A 22,529-nucleotide genomic window follows, 5' to 3' on the forward strand; every position below is an offset into this window, starting at 1 on the left:
TGGTGCTTAAGCAGATTTCTTTACTGAAACGAACACATGACTTTTTACAAAATGTTTCGATGATAATCTGGAAGTATTTTCATATTTTCCTTCAAGAGGAGACGACGAGAGTGGACCGGTCTCTCCTGTGTCGACAGGTAACATCTTAAAATGACATTTACACAGAACAGCTTTTACAAAACAACAACAAAATAGAATTGAAAGAAAATCCCGTCCCCACTCGCTCTCGTAAAACTCTTTTGATAGTTTCTGAATAAAACAAATTCATTCTGCACCGGCCTGATGGAGACGAACTCTGTGACGCCCGAGGCTCGGCCGGGAGGAGGAGGGGAGCACACAATCCATAAGACATCTTATAAATGTACAATTAACATTCTTAAACATTAACAAATTTAGCACACAGCTGTTCAAATGTCCTCGCAAATTTAAATAAAAGTGCAAAGCACAGTTTTCAGTAGGAGAGAGAGGAAACAAAGCGCATTAAAAATCCAAATGGACTCTTTAAAATTCATCTCTATAGTGTAGAAAAAATAGAACATACATCGGCAACCTCGACGGCTGCAGGGTCACTGCAGACTCTTATTAACGCAGAGGCTGCTTTCTCAAAGCACCTTTAATAAATAGGCAGGTAAAAACATGAAAAAGCGAATTTCAGTTCTGCTAAATGTGAAGGAATGCAGTTAATGACAAGGAGGCAATTTCAGTGAGTTAGATGGCACCGCTCCCAAAGAGAAATAGGTCATCAGTTTCTGTATCCTGCAGCCGGGAATGCTGGGAAAAGTTACAGGGAGATTCTTTCAAACAGCATCAAAGTAAAATCCTCTGAAATATTACACTTATTAGTCTTTTCCACATACAAACTTTACGTGGTCGTGTTGCTCAAGTATATTTATTGACAAATTTAAGCATTGAATTTATTTTCTTGCCACCTGTACTGGGACAGTCCTCTCGCCCTTATAAGAAGTTCAGCTGCTACGGTTCATCTTGTTTTCCCTTCCTGACGCCTTCACAGGGTCCTTGTTGTACTAAATATCAGTGCGCTGCTCCTCCACAGAGGATGTCACCCTGCTGACAGACTCCAGCTTTGCTGTTGGACTGCAGCTGCTGACGACCTACTGCAAGCTGAAGGGACACCAGAACCAGTAGAAGGTGTACTGGTTCATGTGCCACTACATCAAGCTCACTGAGGATGTTAGAGCTGAACGAGGACTACCAGCTGCAGTCCAATGAAACCAAAGTCCACCCACAGGAAGAGGCTCTTTGGAGAATCAACAGACTTCACTGATATGTTGTTTATTTGTCCCCAAGTACTTGTAGTGGAAAACATTTAGTTTACTGCTGTTACTGAACTCGAAACGCCATAAAAATGCTCACTATGTGTCTAAAACCCGTCAGATTAGGAGTCGTCTGATCAGAGTAGAAATACAGGTTATTGACAGATTTAAGGCAAAGTTTTTGTTGGTACTGATTAAGTCTCGGTACAGAAACTCAGGCGTTCCAGCTGCACTACAGATAAACACTGAGGTTGCAGTTTAAAATAATCTCCTTGTAACAAGATCGCCTGACAAAGAGGTGATCAGAGTGTCGTTGGACTGAACACCAGTCCAGATGTGCTGGAAGGTTTGCCAGTGAGAGTAACTGTGTAACCTGCACTGTGGCTTAATAGACTCCTGTTTCTATTGGGTTAAAGGGGGGTGGGGGATTTTTCCAAATGTCATCATTGGGAAATTTAATTCTCCAACTCTGCAAATCATTTACATCTGTGGATGCCAAATGGAAGAAGATCAACCGATTGGCTAGTTTAGCTTGTTAACGAGTGATGAATTACATTATGCAACAATGTAGCCCCGAGTAAGAAATCTGGCGGTCAGCGAGGTCTGATCACCTGCTTGTTAAAGTGAACATTTGCCTCGGTTCAGGCTTCTGTCACAGACGTCACAGATCAACAGTTTCTCTAAACCTTTAAAAATACCATCAGGACAGCTTGAAGAACCTTCTAAGGTTGGGAACTGTCCCGACTCTTCAACGTCACTCCTGCATCTTTGAAACGCTATTTAAGGAAACAAATGGTTTCCTCTGACCACAATCTGTGGTAGTACATGAGCCTCACAAGCTGGAAGTCTGATGGTTTGTGGCAAATTTGCACATTCTTATGAAGTTGATCCACTTTTAGTGAAGTAGGGGGTGCCGTTCATTCTGTAACACTGTGGTGCTGCTGTGTGCAAGCAAGTTGTGTTCAATTAGATTAGCATGGCAGTATTTCAGTCTAACCTCCTCAAAGTTTGAAACCCGGCAAGTTTCAGGGGTAAAGTTTTTAAAAGCTCAATCACTTAACCAACTGATCTTTTGAGTAACTGGTAGAAGAAGAATAAAGTTAATTCAGCTCTTCGATCAGACTCCTTAAATAATTAACTGTAAACGTTAAGATGTTTGATGTCTCTGCGTTTCCACTGCTGCAGCTAACAGCAGGTGTGAGCCGTCAGCTGATTCTGAAAATACAATCGTTTTGCAATAGTTTCAACTCTAAACACAAAAACCCTCAAAGAAGCTGCTGCTGTCAGCAAAAATGGAAGATTTCTGCACTTAATGTTAAACATCTCCATAAATGACCTTTAAGACGAGAAGTATGTCTGTGATGCTCGTTCTCAGTGTGAGCAGGAAGTGCTCAGCCTCCCCCCTCAGAAGCTGCCTGCCTTACTGCTGTGGCCCTGGCTTCAGTGACGCTACCACATATTTAAGAACCAGTAACTGGGGAAATATTTCTGTGAAGGAAATCTTGGCGTGCACATATAGCACCAGCCCCTTCCACACGCCTTCCTTCAGTAAGTCCAACTGTTGGAACAGTTGAGTGTTTTGGTTTTTCTCTACTGTAGAGAAGAGAACTGGACCAGTGGCAAACACAGGATGTGCAGTCAGGCGTGTTTGTTCCTGTGCTACAACAGTCGAGTGTAGGGTAATAAATCATCAAGTGAAATTTAAGAGTGAACATTTTGGACAATGCTGGTCGTTCTAACGAACTCAGACAGTCAGAAACTGTAAATCCGAGCGTATAAAAAGTTGCTGACCTGTTACTTGCCGGGCTCAGTGTATCACAGGCACTAATGGTAAAGGACAAAATGAAATAAAGCCGAGTTTGCTTTAAGCTTAGATCAACACTAAGGAGACTGAAATGTTTAGAGCAGATTCAAAACCTCATTTTTTTAAATTGACATCTTTGTGTCAAAATGCTACTTGACTGATGTAATGCTTTTTGTTGTATTGCTTCCTTCTGATGCGTGCTGCCGGGCGTGGATTCAGCCCGTCTGTGGACTTGTGTGGAAAAAACTGAATGAAACAATACTGCAGTTTCCTCGACTTACAGACAGGAGAGGAAAAAAGAGAACAGTCCAAAGCGGGTCCTGAAGGAAGTCATCTGGAGCTACACTCTCTCTGCGGCTAGCTGCTAAGTTAAGGTACAGTGAGCACAGTTCAGTCTGTCAGTGCTGCTGGTGAGTGGGTGGGCAGACAGGAAGTGGCCGTTACTCCATGATGGCTCTGTAGATCACAGGCTCGATGTAGTCCCCCCTGTAACGGGAGTTGATTACTCTCTGTCTCTTTGACTCCTGAATGATTTCCTTCTCCTCGAAGATCCCGTCGAACCTCATGTCCGATGCTTTCGACTGTAAAGAGATGGTACCGTCACTGAAAGTGCTTCTTCATTTTGATGAACTTCCAAGTAAACTGAAAGGAACACTGAATGGGACAGACGGGAGAACGTACCAGTCTGGTTTTAACTCTCTTGGGGAGTTCTTCATCCAGACTGTAGACATCATCTCTCTTGGCTGTTAGTTGTGATCCGTCCTCAAATTCCACCTGCAGTCCAGAAACATTGAGTCAGGACACAAACAGATAACAACATTCAGCTTGTTGAACAACGTCTTTGCAATCTGCTGCTGATTTACTAGAAGTTTCCAGGAACAGCCAGAAGACGACTGCCTTTGAAGCCGAGCAGGTGACTCGTTTTATGTGAAGCTGTAAAGCATTTTGATTTCTTCCTACGCGTCCAACCTACTCTGAAAATATTCCCCAATCAGAAATACGAGGCATGAAGGAGATGTGCTCGCCAGCGAACGCATCCTTCCTTACTGGAAGTCAGAAATGGTTCCCGTCTCTGCTGTTACACACTGAAGAGTTTTTTCTTTACATGATTAAAAACTGGAGAAAGAAGACAAAAAAAATCTTACCAGGTACATTTGAATGACGTGAGCTGCCACAAACTTGGCCCCGTACACCAGGCCGTCCGTCCATCTCACCTGAACCACCTCACCCTGCGGCGGTGGTCCAAGCTGAGCGCAGTCTCGGTTCTAACAGGCAAAAAACAAACCAAGTTCAAAGAAACGTGAAAGGAGGATAAATATCTGATGCAACCTGACATGAAATATGGCAGTGTCAGCTGTTCTGATGCTCGGGTCAAGTGTGAAGCACTAGATGATGTTTGGATTACTCCAGAGGCTTATAATCAGGAACTGCTGTGCAACATGACTGTCAGAGGTGTGTGGTGGCTTTAAGGCGAGCACAGGTGGATGAACTGTCTGCCTGCAGGGACAAGCTGTGAAAATATCCCAAATATAGTGCAGGGTTAAACCGCTGCCGTCTACTGCAGTGACACACACGCTGTGGATAACTCAGGGTGTCGACGTGCAAACACACGAGCATCGCCTTTGACATCCAGCACAGTTTGCTTCATATTCATGGCTCATACCAGCTTCACAGTCTCACAACGAGTGGTTGTTGTTTCACAGGCTAACCAGGAGGCTGCCCAGCGTCTTCATCATCTTCATCATGACCACACCACTGTATTACACTGGCAACATTTCTGAATTTAAGGTTTTTTTACGTTAACTTCCTTTAAACAGTTTCAGCTTTGCCGGTTTTAAGCTAAAACTGTTAGCTAATCTCTGCGACTCACTGTTTTGACGCTGGGATGTTACTGCCAACTAACTGCTGTACAAAGTCGACATCTAGGCTTGTTTACAAGGATACACAATATATGGACACTGGGTCCCTTTGCCACATGAAACCAGCCTTTACAAACACCTGTGAACGAGCTAACGGCTCACTGGCTCTGAGCGCGGTACAGTAATGGGACGCCATCGCTGCAGCGAGTCAGGTTGTGAAGAGGGCGGTTCAGCCTCTCCACACCAGCAGGCAGCTTATTGGAGACAGCTGATGGACATTTCCTCACATTAAGTTTATTTAAATTCTGTGTGGTCTCCTTTATTAAAGAGACCACTCCCTGAGAGTATGTTTAACCACTTTGTGTTCTTTACAAAATGAAAAGACGTAGAAGGTAGTGGAACGTACCACGATGTCCTCGGGGAAAAGGTTATCGCTAAAAGAACCATCGTCAAAGTTGACCTCGTAGAACGTCTCTTTGGACAGCTGCACCACGTCACACTGGTAGTAGCGCCCATTCTTGTGCTTGCATATGACCTTCTGTCCCACGGTCAGCTCGTGCATGGCTGCCTTATTGCGCTGTCAAAGGGAAAAAAGTATTTTTATGCGTGCGACTGCAAACGGCTTCATAAATCTGATATTTGGGGAAGTTTGGGGTATAAAATAACGTTTGTTTGTTTTTTACCTCAATCTGAGCGGGACCTTTGTGTCGACAGCAGGTAACGTGTACCACAAACGGCCATTCATCTGGCTGCATCAGCACCCCGGCGGCCTGCGCACAGGTGGGGTGATAGGCGGTGGGGCAGCGCCCGTGAGAGCACTGCACGCAACAGCCGGACGCCTTCTTCATCCGCTTCTTACAGTAGTAACATTTCTGTTTGAAGTGAAAGAAAATTCGTTTTAGTCTATGAAATTATTTTTTATTAACAAAACTTCAAGGAACAAACTGCCCTCATACCAAGTATTAAATGTACCTGGTAACTCATCTCCAACATCTTCCCTCTTCTTTCACACATTTCCATTTCAAACATATGAACAGTTACGGCCACATCAGGGACACTGTCGTGTCACTAGAAGCTCCCTTGTACTTGGTATTTAACAGCAGGAACTGTCTGCAAGTACGCCATAAAATTAGTCCCCCCTAGTATCTTGGTTCACATAATATCCTAAAATCAGTAAATTGGTTGATAACAAAGTGACGCTGAGCAGGTGACATGAAAGCACTACTACCAACATACAGAATTCATCTTATGTGCCATCATGTTAGGAGCTACACTGTCAGGAAATCTAAGATATTTTAACCTCTTTAGAGTTTAACCGTAACACAGCTGTTTTTCTGCTATCTCGAACAACTGTACTGTATCTAGCTGCATCATGACTGTGGAGGGGCGTGGTCTGCAGTGCTGCTGCAGGGGAGGCGGACGCACCTGAGCGGCATCTGCAATCACACCTGGCCAGCTTAAAGTCTGTACTGGGTCCTGTCTGTTGTCAATGTTGTTGGTGTGTGTGGCTGCAAAGCTGCAGCCATCTGTGTGTCACAGCAACCGTGCAAATAAAAGTAAATGCTGAAAAGCATGAATGTGTGGGCAGGTCTGCTGTGGGTCGTTTCCAGGGGTGCCAAAACCCAGGATGGGGGCACGCCCGACCCAGTACTGGGCCAGCCAGGAGAGGAGCTGGCCCAAATGGGGACCACGTGGAGGGAGCAGGTGGCAACAATGGGAAGAACTGCAGCTTAGACTGGGTCCTGGCCGACGCCACCCACACCCGCGACCCTCGACTGTGTGGGAGTGCACCCGCGCCGGCCCCTAGAGTGAGACCAGCCAACCTGTCTTTGCACCTGTACCCACTCCTCGGGTAGGAGCGGCTGGTGCCCGGCAGTGGCCCGACCCGGTTTCTTCTCCCCGAAGGAGGGTAGCCGAGCAACCTCCACCCCCACCACCTACCCAGCTGGGGCCAGAGGACGAGGCGCACGAGGGACCTCACCCGCCGGAGATGGAGGTCGGGGCGTGCGAGGGTCCTGCTAAGCCTGAAGTCGGCATGCTGGCCAGACCGGCCTCACCTCCACCAGAGGCCTGCCCACCGGCCGCCCGCCAACCCGTCTGGGAGCCTCGGCTCACGGCCACACCTGCCGCACCGCCACCTCCGGACCCACCTCGTCACCAGCGCCGATGGATACGCGGGCGACCACCTGAACTGACACCTCCCTGTCGCTGGGCCAGAGTCCAGACGCACCTGAGCGTCATCCGCAATCACACCTGGCCAGCTTAAAGTCTGTACTGGGTCCTGAAATGCTTCTAATCACAATCTGTAGCAGACGACTACATAAAGAAACCCGTGTCACACTTTTTAGTGTCATCTCTTCAGAACAACAGTGTTTCTTCTAAAGAGATCTAACTAATGATAAACTGCTGTCATCTGTGTAGAGGAAGTGTTAAACGTCCTAAGATTTCAGCTTCTCTCTCTGTTCGTGACATTATTTGTACTTGCTGGTATCTTTGTTTTGTTCACGTTGTTTGTTTGGAGGCTGCACTTTCACTCTAATTAGCAGCTTTCAGACTCAAATTTCCTTCTTCATAAAAATGTGAACTTACCAGTTTGAATCTCTGCAGTGGGATCCCACTCAAGTCCACAGGACTTCTTTCTGTGATGTTGACAAAGCGTGCCTCCAGCACAGCAACCGCACACAGCACGTGTACCCACCTGCAACACACAAACACACCCCCACAAAGAGGTCACACCCGACCACAGGCAGCATCAGTTTGATGTTGTTTGTTTTCTTCATCTGTTTTTATGGTTCTAATTCTCCAAGCAAAGATACAGCAAAATGAATCAGATGGCAGGGGAGTCAATTTTGTGCGCATCATCACACAAAACAATGAAGTCAAGTCCATTACTGAATCACACCCACGTTTCCCCACTTACACTTTACTTGCAGGCCGTCTAGATGTAATAAGGGCCTCCAGGCACCAAGATAGCAACTCATTTTAACATTTTAATGTTTTCTTTTTTAAAATAACCGTCTCACAGACTGACAAAATCCCCACCTGATTTACTCAAGAATAATCCCCTTGAATTTATCTTTCAGTTCCTGCTAACATGCACGCTCTTATCCTTCCAATTTCATGATTTCCTACCACCTGGCTTCTTGGCCAGGCCCTGAATTATATTCAACTTCTTGCGGAGACAGAGATCTCATGTGGCTGGTAAAAGCTACCTGCTGCATTTTCTCTGACAGAAAGAGAGGAAAATAAAACAAGAGGATTTCTGTTTCTAAGAACAGAATTTAATCTCGAGATGCACCACATGATCAGATGTGCTCACTCACTAATGTATCTTAAATGACTTACTTGTTATTGTTGGCTTTCTGCAAAGCTCCGCCCCTCAATGAACACAGGCAGCAATTCTACAAAAAAGAGCGAGATGATCAAAATGATGAAAATACAGAACATCTGGTAGCTAACATCTAAATATGGATTTAATAAATCAATGTCTATGATGTGGTTGGAGATATCAAACACAATGTGTCTGATCTAAAAGTTTATTCAAACACGTGGGAGGTAAAATTAGGGACCCAATGGATCTGTTCAAGTTCCTCACTGTCACATTACAGCTTAAGTATTCGTCTTTTACATATTAATGAACATCTGTTACAGTCAAGTCACATTAAGTTCACACAGTTGTGATGAAGTCAGCCTGCAGCAGTTTCAGGTTCTGTCACAGCAGAGCTCAAGAAAAGGTGCAAACCTGAAAACGACTGCACACACACTTCTTCCTCTCCGTGATGAATTTTTGAAACACTGAATTTATTTTCTAAACTGTGATGAACGAGGCAGTTAATTCAGTGTTTAATCACATGATCAAACATGACAACCACACATGTAGGCAGAAATATTTCAATCCTGATGAATAAATAACAAATACTCCATCTCCCTCTGTCTATATATCGTCCCTGCCTGGGGACGGGACGGCAACGGGGAGCCAGGATGACGGGTCAGGGGGGAGATAACTGCTTTATTTGTGTGTGTGTGTGTGTGTGTGTGTGTGTGTGTGTGTGTGTGTGTGTGTGTGTGTGTGTGTGTGTGTGTGTGTTGTATTCATAAATAGTAATTAGTAGCCTAATCCTTTCTTCATTCAGTAACCCTGCACTACCAAAGTGTTAGAGTATAAATCTAATGGACTCAAAGCAGTCTCTCCTTCGAGTCTCTATTTATAATAATGTGTTTCATGCAGTGGTGCATATCAGTACATTATCAAGATGCAAGCTAATTATAAACTGATGTAGCATTTAATGTATCTGATTGTTTTAGGCAAGTAATCTTTTGCTTGTAACTCCAACGGTATCAAATGATCTGCCTACAAGTTGTAAAAAGTGACGTTTTTCTTCTCTCTGGTGTAGAAAACAACTGTAAAACCATCACATCTACTAAATTAATATAATTCAACACCCTTAAAAAAACACTACACGTTAATTAATGTAATTCATGTTACACGTTAATGGTGCAAATAGTGATTGTGTAAAATATCTTTTCATGATTTGGAATGTGGGACTTGTGAAGAAGCAGGGTGGACAGTTCCACTTTTAGAAGCCGTTAGGAAACAAATCCCTTGACTACCAACTGGATTCATGCTAACTTGCACGGCTCGATAAAGAGTAAAAACAGCCACAATTATTGGCTGACCTCAGTCATGGCGTTGGCCTTGCAGCGTGCACACTTCCACTCCTTGTTCACACTGGCTGGATCGACACCGTAACAGGCTGGAAGATAGAAATGCAAACTTTGAGACGTCAGTGAAACACTGAAGAACTATGAAAAGCTTTAATGATTCCATTTTTATAACATGATTAATAACTGATGATATGATAAATGCTGTGTATGAAATGTCCTCTGTTTTGTTTGGCCTTTGCATCGGTTCAAACTCGTAATGAAATGATTACTCAGGAGCGTAAAAGACTTCATATTCTATTTTGTTCTTTGAATTTAATTCCTCGTTGTTCTCTGGTCATTTCGATAAACTATTTTGAAACAAAAATTCTTCTTCTCGCTGAAACATCATTTGTGCGTATAGTGGTCACACTTAAAGACTCGTTTTAAAGCAGGAAAAGCCTCTGATGAAAACACTCATATGTCAAACAAGGCTAAGTTAGATATAAACTAACACTCCTACTTGAAGAGTGCGTGTGTGTGCAGGCGCACATGCGTGTACTGACATGCATGAACTCTCACGCTGCACTGTGAGCAACTGATGAGGAGACTGGTTCCATCTTCTTCCAGACGAGGAGTGACCGGTTGCTCTTCACACTCAGCGTCGTCCTCTGTGGTGGTGGTGAAACACATCTCAGGAATCAGAGGTTTGGTTCGCATCCGCTCCCCGGCCACCACCACGTGCGTGTCGATGCTGTTCGCACACTCAGTCTGACAGCAGTCACAACAAACACATGTGGACTCTGTTAAGAGTTGCTGTTTGTCTCTCGAAACACACAATTTACTGCTTTCATCTTCAGCCGCAGAGGTTTAAATGCTCCGTAATCTTACGCGCCCTGATTAGCTGTCAAAAATACTATTTTTGGAGTCGCTCCATATTCAAACCTGATTATGATCAATCAAACATCTAAGAAGCAAAACAGTCACACATTAAGGTACAGCGCTAATATTAGCAGACTGGAAACCAGTACTGAAGATGAGATGTTTGTAGGATGAAAGAAGGGAAAATAGTTGAGGAAAAAGGTAAATATAGATGATATGACACGACATTCAGTCTATGAATGGAACGTTTGAAGATTTCACAGATGACGGACTTTTGTTTAAAATGGAAAATCTGGAGTCTGTTCAAGTTTGCACGAACAGCCATAAAGAGGATCAATGCCAAGTACGAGAGTTGGACTGGACGAACATATCAACGACAGCCCTAATTTTGGGGGGGAAATTAGTTCGTCCATGTTTGAACTTCTGTGTTGTAAACGGGCAAATCAGTCCGTGCATGATTACATTGCCCATCAAAAAGTCTGCGCGTGCGCGAATGTATCGCCCATCGTCGATTATTGGACTGACAGGTGTCGGTGGGAAATCTTTACATATGGCCCGACACTACCAAGTACATTCATTGAATTCATGCAGATGCAGTTTGGTAAATGAAGTTGCCGTGAGGCTGGATTTACTCTGTACTGTGATGTATCAGAAGATACAGTCTGGACCAATTAAAACAGTGTAAACTTCCCATGATGCAACTGTTCTGATAAAAATCCCTTTTAGCAAACCTCACCTGGCTTGGCTCATCTCACCAAAGAACACTATATTACTTGCATGTTCAGATGCTGCGGGGGCCTGTACCATATCTGGTTTTGTCTCGGTGGACTGGTGAGGAGCAGGTCTGCTCTGCTGCGAATTACCTGGTGGTACGTGTGGAAGAGCAAACAGATGGAGCAGTATGGAGGCTTGGAGCCTATTCGCTGGTTGTACTCCCTCTCTTTCTTCAGGTTGGGTGGCCTGCTTTGCCACAGGTGAGCCAGAGGCTTGGCCCAGCCCTCACCCTCCACACCCCCTGCCTCCACTGGGGGCGGCTCTTCTGGAGTCTCTGAGGCACAAAAAGCAAAGACAACACATTTAGCTAAAACAGCATTAGGAATGACAGAGGCCTGGTTTGTTTAGTTTCACTAATCTAATTCTGTTATTGGCTTTGAAGTCAAAGGTGGCTTAATTACCTCTCAAATATAAACTACATGCAGATAATGGGACCTTAAAGTGTTCAGACACACCTTCATCACTCATGCCGTCTTTTATGAGTGGATGGTGTCCTGGAAGCTGCCCAAGGTCAGTCTCAAAGTCTCGAAGTCCTGCCATCGCTTTTGCCACCTGCTGGAGAGAAACAGCATTTTCAAAAGGCCACACAGCTAGTTTGCAGTTGATCATGTTTGCACCATATATGCATCATTCTCCAGAGGCCTGCGCCTTCATCATTTTAGGGTGTTTTTATATTAATAATATCTGAGCATGAAAGTAAAAAAGGCTTACACACCACTAGATGACGAGACTGGGCTGCACCAGAATTCTTAGTTAGCGATGGTATAGTTAAAGTAATGCAGTCGTGGAAAGTAGCAAAGAGTGTTGATGGCTGCATGTATGCATTTGGACAAACACACGAACCAAAGACTGGAGAAAATGTTTAGAACAGTACAAAGATCACACATCTTGGAATGACAAGGCCAGAAAAGTGCAAAAACTACAGCAGTGGGTAACTTACAATGTTAAATACATGTCCACTCACTGCTTTGCCAACATGACAGTTGTCCTCCTCGGTTTCATGGTCGCTATCCTCACTCGTCTTCTCCTCTCTGTACAGCACTTCTCCGTCGCCGTAGTCTCCTTTGGCATAGCTGTGGACGTGCAGGACGTCTGCGGGACTCAGCGTCCTCTGAAACACTTTACTGCAGCTGTTGTCCAGTGGAGGCTCCTCGCTTCCAGCGGTCTCCTCAGCGCCCAGAGAAACCACCTGGTTCTCAGTGGACTCGGGAGGAAAGACCTCCATAGCCACCACGCAGTTCTTCTCTTTTTTCAGCGGACTTCGTCTGTTTGAAGTTTTCTTGGCATTGGCTTTGGACTGAGCTTTAGGCTGGGGTTTGGTCCCTTTCTCCTTCTTCACCTCCTTGACTTTCACTGTGTCTGAAAGAGATTCATTGAGATACACAGACTAGCACTTTGCCCCCAAACTTTTACAGGACATGGGTTCAGTGTGCCACAGAGTCTTTTTATAATCTTCACTTTATTTCACATATTCAAGTTATTTTTACTTCCAATAGTGTTAACATGCTGCACAGGTCATAAACAAGAGGTCTTTAAAATTTTAATTGTAAGTGGGCTGAAGCAGTTAAAAGTAGTCTAACATAAACGCTGTAATTTGATTATTTTAATAAACATGTAACTTGGATGCTGGCGTGACCACAGTGCTCACGTCTGCTGTTGCTCACAGTGGTCCAAGTGTCGGCTCAGGGAGTTTGTGTGAGGGAACATTGGTGTGAAGTCTGAGGTACCTTTTTCTGCCTTGCTGGTCACTTTAGTTGGAGACTCCTTACGTGACAGCTTGGCCTTCTTTGGCTCCACCTCCACCTCCTTTGGCTCCACCCCCGCCTCCTTTGGCTCCACCCCCGCCTCCTTTGGCTCCACCCCCGCCTCCTTTGGCTCCACCCCCGCCACTGGCAGCTCAGGTTTGACATCTTCAGAGGCTTTGACAGCTTCAAGCTGACGTTTAGTCCCAGTGTGAGGCTCTGGACTGATACTTGGGAGAGCAAATCGAAGACATGTTGGACAGGACTCAAAACTAAACCGTGTTTCTCAAAGACTGCCGCGAACAAACTAACAACTCCGAGTGAGGCTGACATTAGAGGTGGGAATCACCATACAACTCGCGATACGATATTATCACAATACTTAACGCACGATACGATATTATTGCGATTTTTTAAAAATATTTTGCGATATTTAAATTCTGCACATAAAGGTAAACTTTATCAATATTCATTTTATCTAATATCAAAGTCTCGCACTCAGTCTTTCTCTCATTTCAGTTTTATTGTTGACAAACTGAACGGTTTGTATTACAGTCTAGTCCAACTTAACTGAATGCAACCATCTGGTACAATTACAGCTATTCTGAACTATGCAATTTATGAAAACTATGCAGCCCCTTCAGCAACTGAAGAATTTGAAAGTAAATTTAAAAAAATATAACTTTACATTAAATAAAAAAGTTTTAAACTTAATTAAAATAAAACATGTCTTAAATTAAAATAAGTAAACTGTCATGTTTATTGCTGCCAAAAAAAAAAGTTAAACACATTTGGACAGTGAAGGAATGTCAGGATTGTTGCTCAGAAAAAGGATCAACGTGCTCTGAAGTCAACATGCTCTGACTCCAGAGCATGTTGACTTCAGAGAAAAAGTTGTTTGTAACAAAATATCGATTTCTGCTGTCCCTGTATCGATACATTATTAGCAAACAAAATATCACGATACTACACAGTATCGATTTTTTCCCCCACCCCTAGCTGACTCCGAGTGAGGCTGACATGTGAGAGCAAATCACATAATCTGTCACAGCCTATGCTCAATCACTTCTGGCAGAGCCTAAAGAGATTTGTGTCAGTGCTGCTCCTCTGAGTGGAGACAGAACCACCTCTGTACTGGAAACAGTCTGAATCACTGCAATCTTTAAGCTGAGAACATCTGCAAATCTGCAGTGACTCAAATTTTCATCTTTATGGTGGATGCATGTTTTAATTCAACTAATTAGCTTTAGCTGATTATTGTTATTGTACTTAAAATTGGTTTATATGCCATATAAATAGTTTGGGTAAAGATTTTGAGCATTTAACAATGATTTATTACGACCGGTTCACATCCGTATCAGAAAACTCCGTGAATATAGGAGCAGTGGGTTAGTAGTGACTATAAATCAGACCTTTTGTCCTCCTGGACAGCAGTGTTGGGCTCCTCGGATGGCACCTCAGCAGGACTCTCCTTTGAAGGTCCGATCTTTTTGTCTTCTTTCAGAAACTCGGCGGCCTCCGGCGTGGGCTTGGAGTGGTCGATGGGAGCGTTGTCTTTCCCTGCCTTCCACAGCTTGTAACGTTCAGGTTGAAACTTGCGTACAAATACGTCCATGGAGATCTTCACCATGTCCTGCCGGCATGAACACTGAGAGGAAAACACTCTTAACACACTACGAAGTTGATAAGAATTCACTTCACTATAAATAAACCAGCTGTGGAGTTATACTCAGTGCCGTTCAAACGTCGTTATGTACCAGAGTTGCTTGTTTGCCGTAATCGATCCATCGTTGAGTGGCAAAATTAGTTGACTCGGCGCAGTTGAAGCCGTGGTTGAAACCAGCGTGATAACCAAACGGGAACGTCACGATGAACTGCCCGGCCTCCTGAGTGACCTGAGTCGAGAACAACACAGATCAGTATAAGATGAATGTTTTATTTTATTTTTTCTGCTTATCTCTTCATCACCATTTAGTGTTGCATGTAAGACAACGCAAATTAAATAAAAGATTACCTTTTCAAATGGTATGCCATATTTTTTCAGGATGAATGGTGAAATTAAAGTCATCTTGTGGCGCAGGAAGGCTTCACAGCCCTGGACGTTACCTGGAAAGAAACCTGGAAACAGGATCTCATCAGCAGCGGTGCAGTTGGGCCTCGTTGGCTCTTTTTATTTAAATGGTTTAGTGTAAAACAGTTATGTGGGATATGTAAACATCACTGCCGTTACAGTCTCTGGGGTGCTTTCTGAGTGTACACTGGACTTCCCCTTTCATACGGCAGTGGTAAAATCGAGCTTCTTTCACCTCAGGCAGCTGCAAAAATAAAGCCAATTCTTTCGCGGCAGCACTTTGAGACAGCGATCCACGCCTTTGTTAGCACTCGGCTGCATTACTGTAATGCACTTCATGTTGGGGTCAGCGCATCATATATTACTCAAAATGCCGCAGCTCGTCTTTTAACTGGCACTTGAAAGTTTGAGCACATTTCCCCTGGTTTAGCTTCACTTCACTGGCTGCCATTTCTTTTAGGATTCATTTTAAAATTCTTTTATTTACTTTTAAAAGCTCTCCATGGCCTAGCTCCATCTTATCTCTCTGAGCTGCTACAGCCTTATACACCCACCCGCTCTCTCAGGTCAGCTGATCAGCTGCTCCTGCATGTACCCAGGACTGGGCGTAAACTTAGAGGAGATCGTGCTTTTGCTGTAGCAGCTCCAAACTGTGGAACGAGCTTCCTTTAGAGCTCAGACAGGCCACTTCTTTACCTGTTTTTAAGTCACTCTTGAAAACCTGCCTCTTTACCCTGACCTTTGACACCACGTGAGATGTTGGTTTTTATTTTTATTTCAGTTGTTTTTAGGTGATTCGATGCCGTTTTATCTTGTTTTTGTTTTAATTTTATGTTTTATTTATTTATTTTGCTGTTTTCTGTTATTCTATTGTTTTAACTTATTTTCTGTACAGCACTTTGTTCCTGTGCTGGGTATTTTAAAGTGCTTTATAAATAAAATTGGATTGGATTCATACATCTACACATAATAAGCTGAAGTCACTTCAGGCATCGACTCTGTGATCAAGCAGCTTAAAGACAACAATAAGGGTTCTGTCACCTACCCTTGGCGAGCCTTTCCAGACGTTTCCCTTGCTCTGGTGGGACGACGTACCTAAGAAGTAACAAACGTACAGAAATACTGAAAAAGGTGATTGTGACGTTTACACCAGAGTCAAAAATGCTCCAATCGGTGGATGAGATCCCTGCTTCACTTTAAGTAATAACTACATGAACAGAAACAATAACTGAATGTTTTCAACAGTAAATAAACAAACAAAGACATTTTTAAAGGATTTTTCTAAACTGTTTTGTAAACTGGCTGCTTTGGCAAACAGACTTCTGCTAAATACAAAAACTAGATGTGTGTTAATATTCACTCGTTCAAACAAAGGTGAGGTTTGTCAGTGACCCTACCAGGACTTTGGCTCTCCAAAGTGCAGGTAGTTGATGCTATATAGATCCATGTCTTCTGTGTGCCACGCAAAGGCGCTCTTCCACATCCCAAAGTACAGGTAGGGCGTGTTGACACCCTTGATCTTGATGCCACTCTCATTCTCCACAATGTCCAGGATAGTGTTGAGACGACCAATGTTCCATTCAGTCACATCCTGCAGAGGAAGGATTCACACAGGCTGCAAGTCAGGACGACTAACCGTATGTGTGAAACTGATTTACCTTTAACTGATCAGGAAAACTAAGGAATGAAGAAAGATGTGAGTTTGTGAACATAAAAGTCTCTTTTTTTAATCTATGAGAACAACCGCATCCCAGTTTATCAATTTAGTAGTGCAGCTAGTAATAAGCTAGCTCCAGTGTATAATATGTGGTTGTATTTTCCCATCAGTTTGCCTCAATTCTATCCACACGTTCCTCCACAGATTCTCTCTTTCCATGAGAGATTACAATTCGTTGGACCCCAGCTGGGAACGGTAATCTTTCTGATCTTGGAGTGCCAGACTAGTCCGAATCTGCAACAGGTAGAGCTGCTTCATTTGCTCTGAGCTCACCGAGGCTGCAGAACAGAGACGGCAGTCAAGACACTGAACTTGAAGATAGGCGCCGGAAGAGAGGTTCTCTGAGAGCCAGCTGATTCTATCGCTCAACGATTTATCACAAATACTCAGGTAATAACACTGGCACAGGAGGAATGTGTAAACTACATTTTTTAACAACCCCACCTGTCTACCACAAACAGAATTTAATATATTTAAGTTCCATGTATGCAGCCTATCACCACTCACTGGATCGTATAGCGTTCCACTGACATCAGCACCGTAAAGTGGAGGGTTAAAGGTCAGGTTCTTCCAAAACTTCCTCTCCAGCTCGTCAAAATCCACGTATCGTGGGCTGCAGAATCTACAGAGAGAGATATTCAGAGAAGACTGAGCAGAGGTCACAGTCGCTGAAACCCATTCATGCAAACTTTCATTGAGTAAACTGACTTGTCCATGTTGGAGGTCTTGCGGAAATCATGGACAGTCATGGGCTTCTTTTGGATGTTGTACTGTGTGAATAGTCCTGACTGGCCGGTAACCACCTGCTGGATGGGAGCGGGAATCACCAGGTCATCGATATCATCATAAGTCTTTCTGGGTTTCCAGCCTTTAGGAGGAATAACCTGCAAGGAGCACAGATGAGAGAAACTCAGGGCAACAGCAGAAGGAAAATAGTGAATTTCTGGAATTAGTATCACACTGAATTTCTCACCCCTTTTACATATTATCATTGATATTATTATTATTTAAAATACATTTATCTTCCTGTCTTAAGTCTTTTTTTCTTTTTTTTTTAACATATTTTAACAATTGATGGAAATTGTGTAGACAGATACCGTTGTGTGTATGTAAAGATGACACAGGAAGTACGGCTATGAATCAGTGCACAAGTTATGTTATTTTAATGAGTGACTTTACAGGCACATTAGCTTTAAACAATAGCACAGGAGTCTCAGACTCCTCTTACATCTGCCTCTTCAGAACATTTATATGGCAACACAAATGTTATAAGCGACTATTTAAAGTAACTAAAAGGATGATAAAACTCTGAATATGTCAACATTGAACACGACCAGTTAACCTAACTTCCTGTTAGGTTCATGTTTTCACACTAAGAGCAAACTTTCAGATGTGATCCTCTAAACACTAATGAACAGGAAACGACTGGCTTCTGACTTTGTGCTTTGGTTCAAAAGTCTTTAACAGCTGTGGTACAAAGACATTCGCAGCGTTTCTCTGCTCTGCTAAACAAAAAGTGACAAAAAGACAGAAGCAACTTACTTTTGCCATCCCAGCTCTGTGCGCTCCTTGTGACTCCATAAAGGCAATGTAACGTCCAAAGTCCTTGAACTCCTCTTTGGAGGGGGTGAATGTCATCACCCTGCAGCCCACACTTTGGGCTGGCGTGTCTGTGGTCATCTTGGGAGTGTTATTGTGACCTCAACTCTGGAAAACATAAACACGATTATGTCTGTTTGCCTGACAGTTAAGCATACATTCAGACAATGCAGCACGCTTAGCATCAATGGAGCATCTGTGGGAGCATCCTGGGAGTAACTCAGTTTCTTTGTTGTGACTTGCCTTTAGCTGATGTTGCTCTTTATTAACGTTAGTTGCTATGCATTTTTTTTAATCATGTGCTCTACATTCATATACACACAAAGTGAAAATCTGCACAGCCTGTCAGTTAAGTACAGGAAACCATTCAAGCATCTTCTCTCATATATTCTAACTGATCTGCCGCAGTGATCACAAACACCACAATCAGTGACATTCACCAGATATCCACCATCCCCACAGGTTCACAGTTCCTCTTTAAAGTCTGTGACCACGTCTGAACCCCTCTGTGCCATTTAACAGACTTAACTGATCATCTCAAACACACTGCCAGGTGATAAAACCAGAACATCAATTTTTTAATACAAACTTGAAAAAATAAAAACAAAAAAACCCCTTAAACTTAGCAAGTTTAAAAAAAAATACTCTGTGTAACTTTGGAGCCAGTTTAACTTTTACATTACAAAGACTAATGTTATCTATGATAAAACCTAAAACCTTCTGAAATCAGCACACAGGAACAAGGCTGCTCAATTACAGCAAAAACAATGATTTTGGTCAATTATTTACTGTGATAAGTCATTAATTTGTCAAATATCCAGTTTTTATGGCCTTTAAAATTTTTTCTTTGTTTATAGATGATACCCTTTAACTTTAAAGAAAAGTCAATAAAAAAACTACATAAATACATAAAAAAGTCAAGCTCACAGGGACTGATTGTTGCCCGACTAGTGGGTGTTTTGACCACAAAGGCCGTTTCGCAAGAGCAACTGTCAATACCTGCTGGCCCACAGCTTCCACAGTGGGATCTCTCTGGGTGCAGACAAGGCCTAAAAAAGGCCCAGACAGCAGCAGACTCACACACCTCAGGAGAGATGCTTGGTCTCCACACACAGAACTAAGTAGAGCTGAAGCTAACAACCAACCAAAATGCTTTCAAATATAAACACACACAAACATTAATGATCCTTTCTGCAACTTTTACTTCTGAAAATATTGCGTTGACCTGAGGCTGTATCTGGTCTCATTTTACTACAAAGACAAAACAAAATCTTCAAATGAATATGAAAAAAAAAAAGAGTAATCTTATCCTGATTAGCTTGTTTTCATAACTGTTAAAAGCCATAATCATAATTCAAATTAAAATCTCTACACAGGATGTAATAAACCACAATCTCATAGCAGTGCTGGGCACTACAGTTTCAACAAAGGCACCACAACCACACCCACCCAACAATTCGTGGGTCTAGAAATAAATGCTTATTTGAGACTTCTCGTGATAATTAATTAAATCAACAAACACAGTTTCGGACATATCACCAAGTTGAACTATACCAAGCATCGCAGCAATAACTTCTGTGATTTTACATTATTGTCTGCTTGTGAACATTTTCCTAACTTCATGAAAACTGAAAACCTCTCCTCAGTCAAAAGCACTCCCAGCAAAACATCCACCCAGACTGGGACCAGAACATAAACACACGGATCCCAAACACCATCTACAGCCTCGTTTCAGGTTTGTGAATTCAAAAAAAACTTTAACCAAGCCTCCACCTTTAGTAATAACACACAATAAACTATATTTGATTAGTTTATTCTTTAACAGAATAATAACGTAAACTCCCGAAGTAATTAGTTTAACTAAACATTGTGTATCACAAAAATCGATTTCCGATTACACACATACTCAACTTTTAGCTAAAGGCAACGCTGCACTCTGTCTTAACGGACTTTACTGGAAGACTCGGAGATCCTCTGTGATTGGACACAGTCCCGACTCAGTCTTATCTTCGGCATGTGATTGGCTCAGCAGAACGTCACTCACACGTGGTAGCCCACTTACAGCGCATCTCCTCGGAAAAATATTTAGCTAGTCCGCTAGCTAAAATGCTATCTGCAACATAGCTTGTTCTGCGACCCGAGAATTAAAAGTTAAGTCAACAAAAATCAAAAACACCCTAATGTTCAAAAGTAACCACTAAGTAGCCAACATTTACGGACAGCGCAGATCCTACCGTCAAAACTGGTAGAAGTTAATAGCAGAAGTGCTGCGGACTCGGAGATCTGACAGCTGCTAACCAACTAGCAAACATGGCTTGTTGCTCACCGTTAGTTTCTCATGCGCAAACTTAACAGTTATTTCTGCTCCCCTCAAAGTGAGCCGCTTCACAAGTGACAAACTTTAACTTACACACGCTGAAATGAAGGGGAGTTGTTTGCTCTCCGATCACAGGTAACAGAGTTGCAATACGGACAACATCAGTCCGGCTAGAAAAGACAGTCCTCCATTATTACAGTGACGCATGCCCAGTGTGTGTTTGTTTACACAGCGCATATGAAGGCGGGGCTACCATAGTCTCCCAGCTAATCACAACGCCCTGTGTTTCCAGACCACGCCTCCTGCTGTTCTGATTACGGACAGCTCAGCTGATGAAACACCTGTTTCCCATTCTGAGACATTAAAAGTAAGTTGAAGAGATTCTGATGTTTTATTTTAATGTCACGGTTGTGAGAGGCCAGCAGCTTTTTTTAATGTTCATTTTTTCACATTTTTATTGTGGATAAACCTTTGGCCTTTGATGGTAAACTGATGAGAACCAGATTGTGAGGCAAGAAGCCACTGGGTAGGCTTCCACTGCTCTGAGGTCAGTTACAATCTGTGTTTTGTGTGGAAATACAACTAGCATTAGTAAGTAAATGAGCTTTGAGCTTTTACATCGTCCTGATCAAGGTGCCTTGTGCCAACAGTTATAGACGACAGGTGGTTCCACCGACAAAAAGTACTTGCTGCTGGAGTAATCAAGGAGTTGCACAGTCTATATGCATCCCCAATTGCTGTAGCAAGGGGGGGAATTGCATAATCAGGATGTATATTGATTACAGACCATTCTAAATAAGTACAAGAACCCATGATGCCTTAGACTCAGTGGTTGGATGCATCAGTGAGCTTGATGAGACAGTGTACCAGGCTGTGGTTGACTCCTTTGGCACGCGGTGTGAGGAGAATCACTTACAGCTCAATGTGATAAAGATCAAAGAATTGACTGTAGACTTCAGGACCAGGAAACCTGTGACCTCTGTTTCAATCCAGGGGGTCGATGTGGACATCGTCGAGGACTATAAATACCTCGGAGTACACACGTTTAGTGAGAGACTGAGATTACACAAATGCACCACTGAACGACATAGGAAATCATTCCTGCCTGTGGCCATATCCATCTCCAACTCCTCTATCTAATGCACAGTACACAGTGTAATAGCTGCACCCTTTTGCACATCCTCCACAGTAAAATAACAAATAGCAAAGCTTTACAGGTTAATGTAAAATATCAATCGTAAATATTTCACTTCTGTGATATTCTGTATATTTATAATTGAGTTATTTGTATATATTAGAGCTATTTCTTATATTTTGTTAACTTTGAAATTTGTTCAGTCTCTTACTGTTATTGCCTTGAAGCAACTGTAACCACATAATTTCCATAGGTATTAATAAAGTTGGCAGCACGGTGGCATGGTGGTTAGCACTGTTGCCGCACAGCAAGAAAGTCCTGAGTTCAATTCCACCATCAGGCCGGGGTCTTTCTGTGTGGAGTTTGCATGTTCTCCCCGTGTTTGCGTGGGTTCCCTCCGGGTACTCCGGCTTCCTCCCACCGTCCAAAGACATACAGCTTGTGGGGATAGGTTAATTGGATAATCCAAATTGTCACTAGGTGTGAATGTGAGTGCGAATGGTTGTTTGTCCCTGTGTGTTGGCCCTGCGACAGACTGGCGACCTGTCCAGGGTGTACCCCGCCTCTCGCCCTATGACAGCTGGGATAGGCTCCAGCGCCCCCGTGACCCTGAAAAGGATAAGCGGAAGCGAATGGATGGATGGATTAATAAAGTTTTCTGATTCAGATTTTCAGGAATATGATTTGAAGGTGTCCACTGACAAGTTCCAAGTT

The 22,529-nt window shown here is 43.1% G+C and overlaps 1 protein-coding gene across 4 annotated transcripts; it reads right to left on the reverse strand.

Annotated features, from left to right (window-relative positions):
- Positions 1-3: 3 nt before the first annotated feature.
- Positions 4-20,897, reverse strand: kdm4aa (lysine (K)-specific demethylase 4A, genome duplicate a). 4 transcript variants are annotated; one of them, XM_085246241.1, is made up of 22 exons: positions 20,774-20,897; positions 18,307-18,471; positions 17,473-17,648; positions 17,272-17,386; positions 16,445-16,638; positions 16,093-16,142; positions 14,991-15,094; positions 14,734-14,871; positions 14,389-14,624; positions 12,962-13,206; positions 12,199-12,593; positions 11,690-11,786; positions 11,324-11,508; positions 10,145-10,349; positions 9,615-9,691; positions 8,283-8,338; positions 7,527-7,635; positions 5,621-5,809; positions 5,344-5,514; positions 4,224-4,343; positions 3,760-3,852; positions 4-3,659 (listed from the first exon to the last, which is right to left on the reverse strand). In XM_085246241.1, the coding sequence occupies exons 2-22, from the start codon at positions 18,442-18,444 to the stop codon at positions 3,519-3,521; spliced, it is 3,234 nt and encodes a 1,077-aa protein (XP_085102367.1). In that variant the 5' UTR covers positions 18,445-18,471; positions 20,774-20,897; the 3' UTR covers positions 4-3,518. The 4 variants fall into 4 exon arrangements, with proteins under 4 accessions (XP_085102367.1, XP_085102366.1, XP_085102363.1 ...); XM_085246240.1 differs by having other exon boundaries at positions 11,690-11,789; XM_085246237.1 differs by having other exon boundaries at positions 11,690-11,789; positions 12,175-12,593.
- Positions 20,898-22,529: the final 1,632 nt, after the last annotated feature.

The sequence above is a fragment of the Mchenga conophoros genome, linkage group LG15 (assembly GCF_057382185.1).
Source record: "Mchenga conophoros isolate Kocher_MC1m ecotype Shallow Benthic linkage group LG15, M_conophoros_male_GT1.1, whole genome shotgun sequence".
NCBI classification, from domain to species: Eukaryota; Metazoa; Chordata; class Actinopteri; order Cichliformes; family Cichlidae; genus Mchenga; species Mchenga conophoros.

Excerpts from the sequence above, each read along its gene's own strand:
- kdm4aa (XM_085246237.1), bottom strand. The coding sequence starts at position 18,444 with ATGACCACAGACACGCCAGCCCAAAGTGTGGGCTGCAGGGTGATGACA. Across the intron at positions 17,649-18,306 it reads ACAGAGCTGGGATGGCAAAA|GTTATTCCTCCTAAAGGCTG; the intron begins GTAAGTTGCTTC and ends TGCTCCTTGCAG. Across the intron at positions 11,509-11,689 it reads AGACGGCATGAGTGATGAAG|AGACTCCAGAAGAGCCGCCC; the intron begins GTGTGTCTGAAC and ends TTTGTGCCTCAG.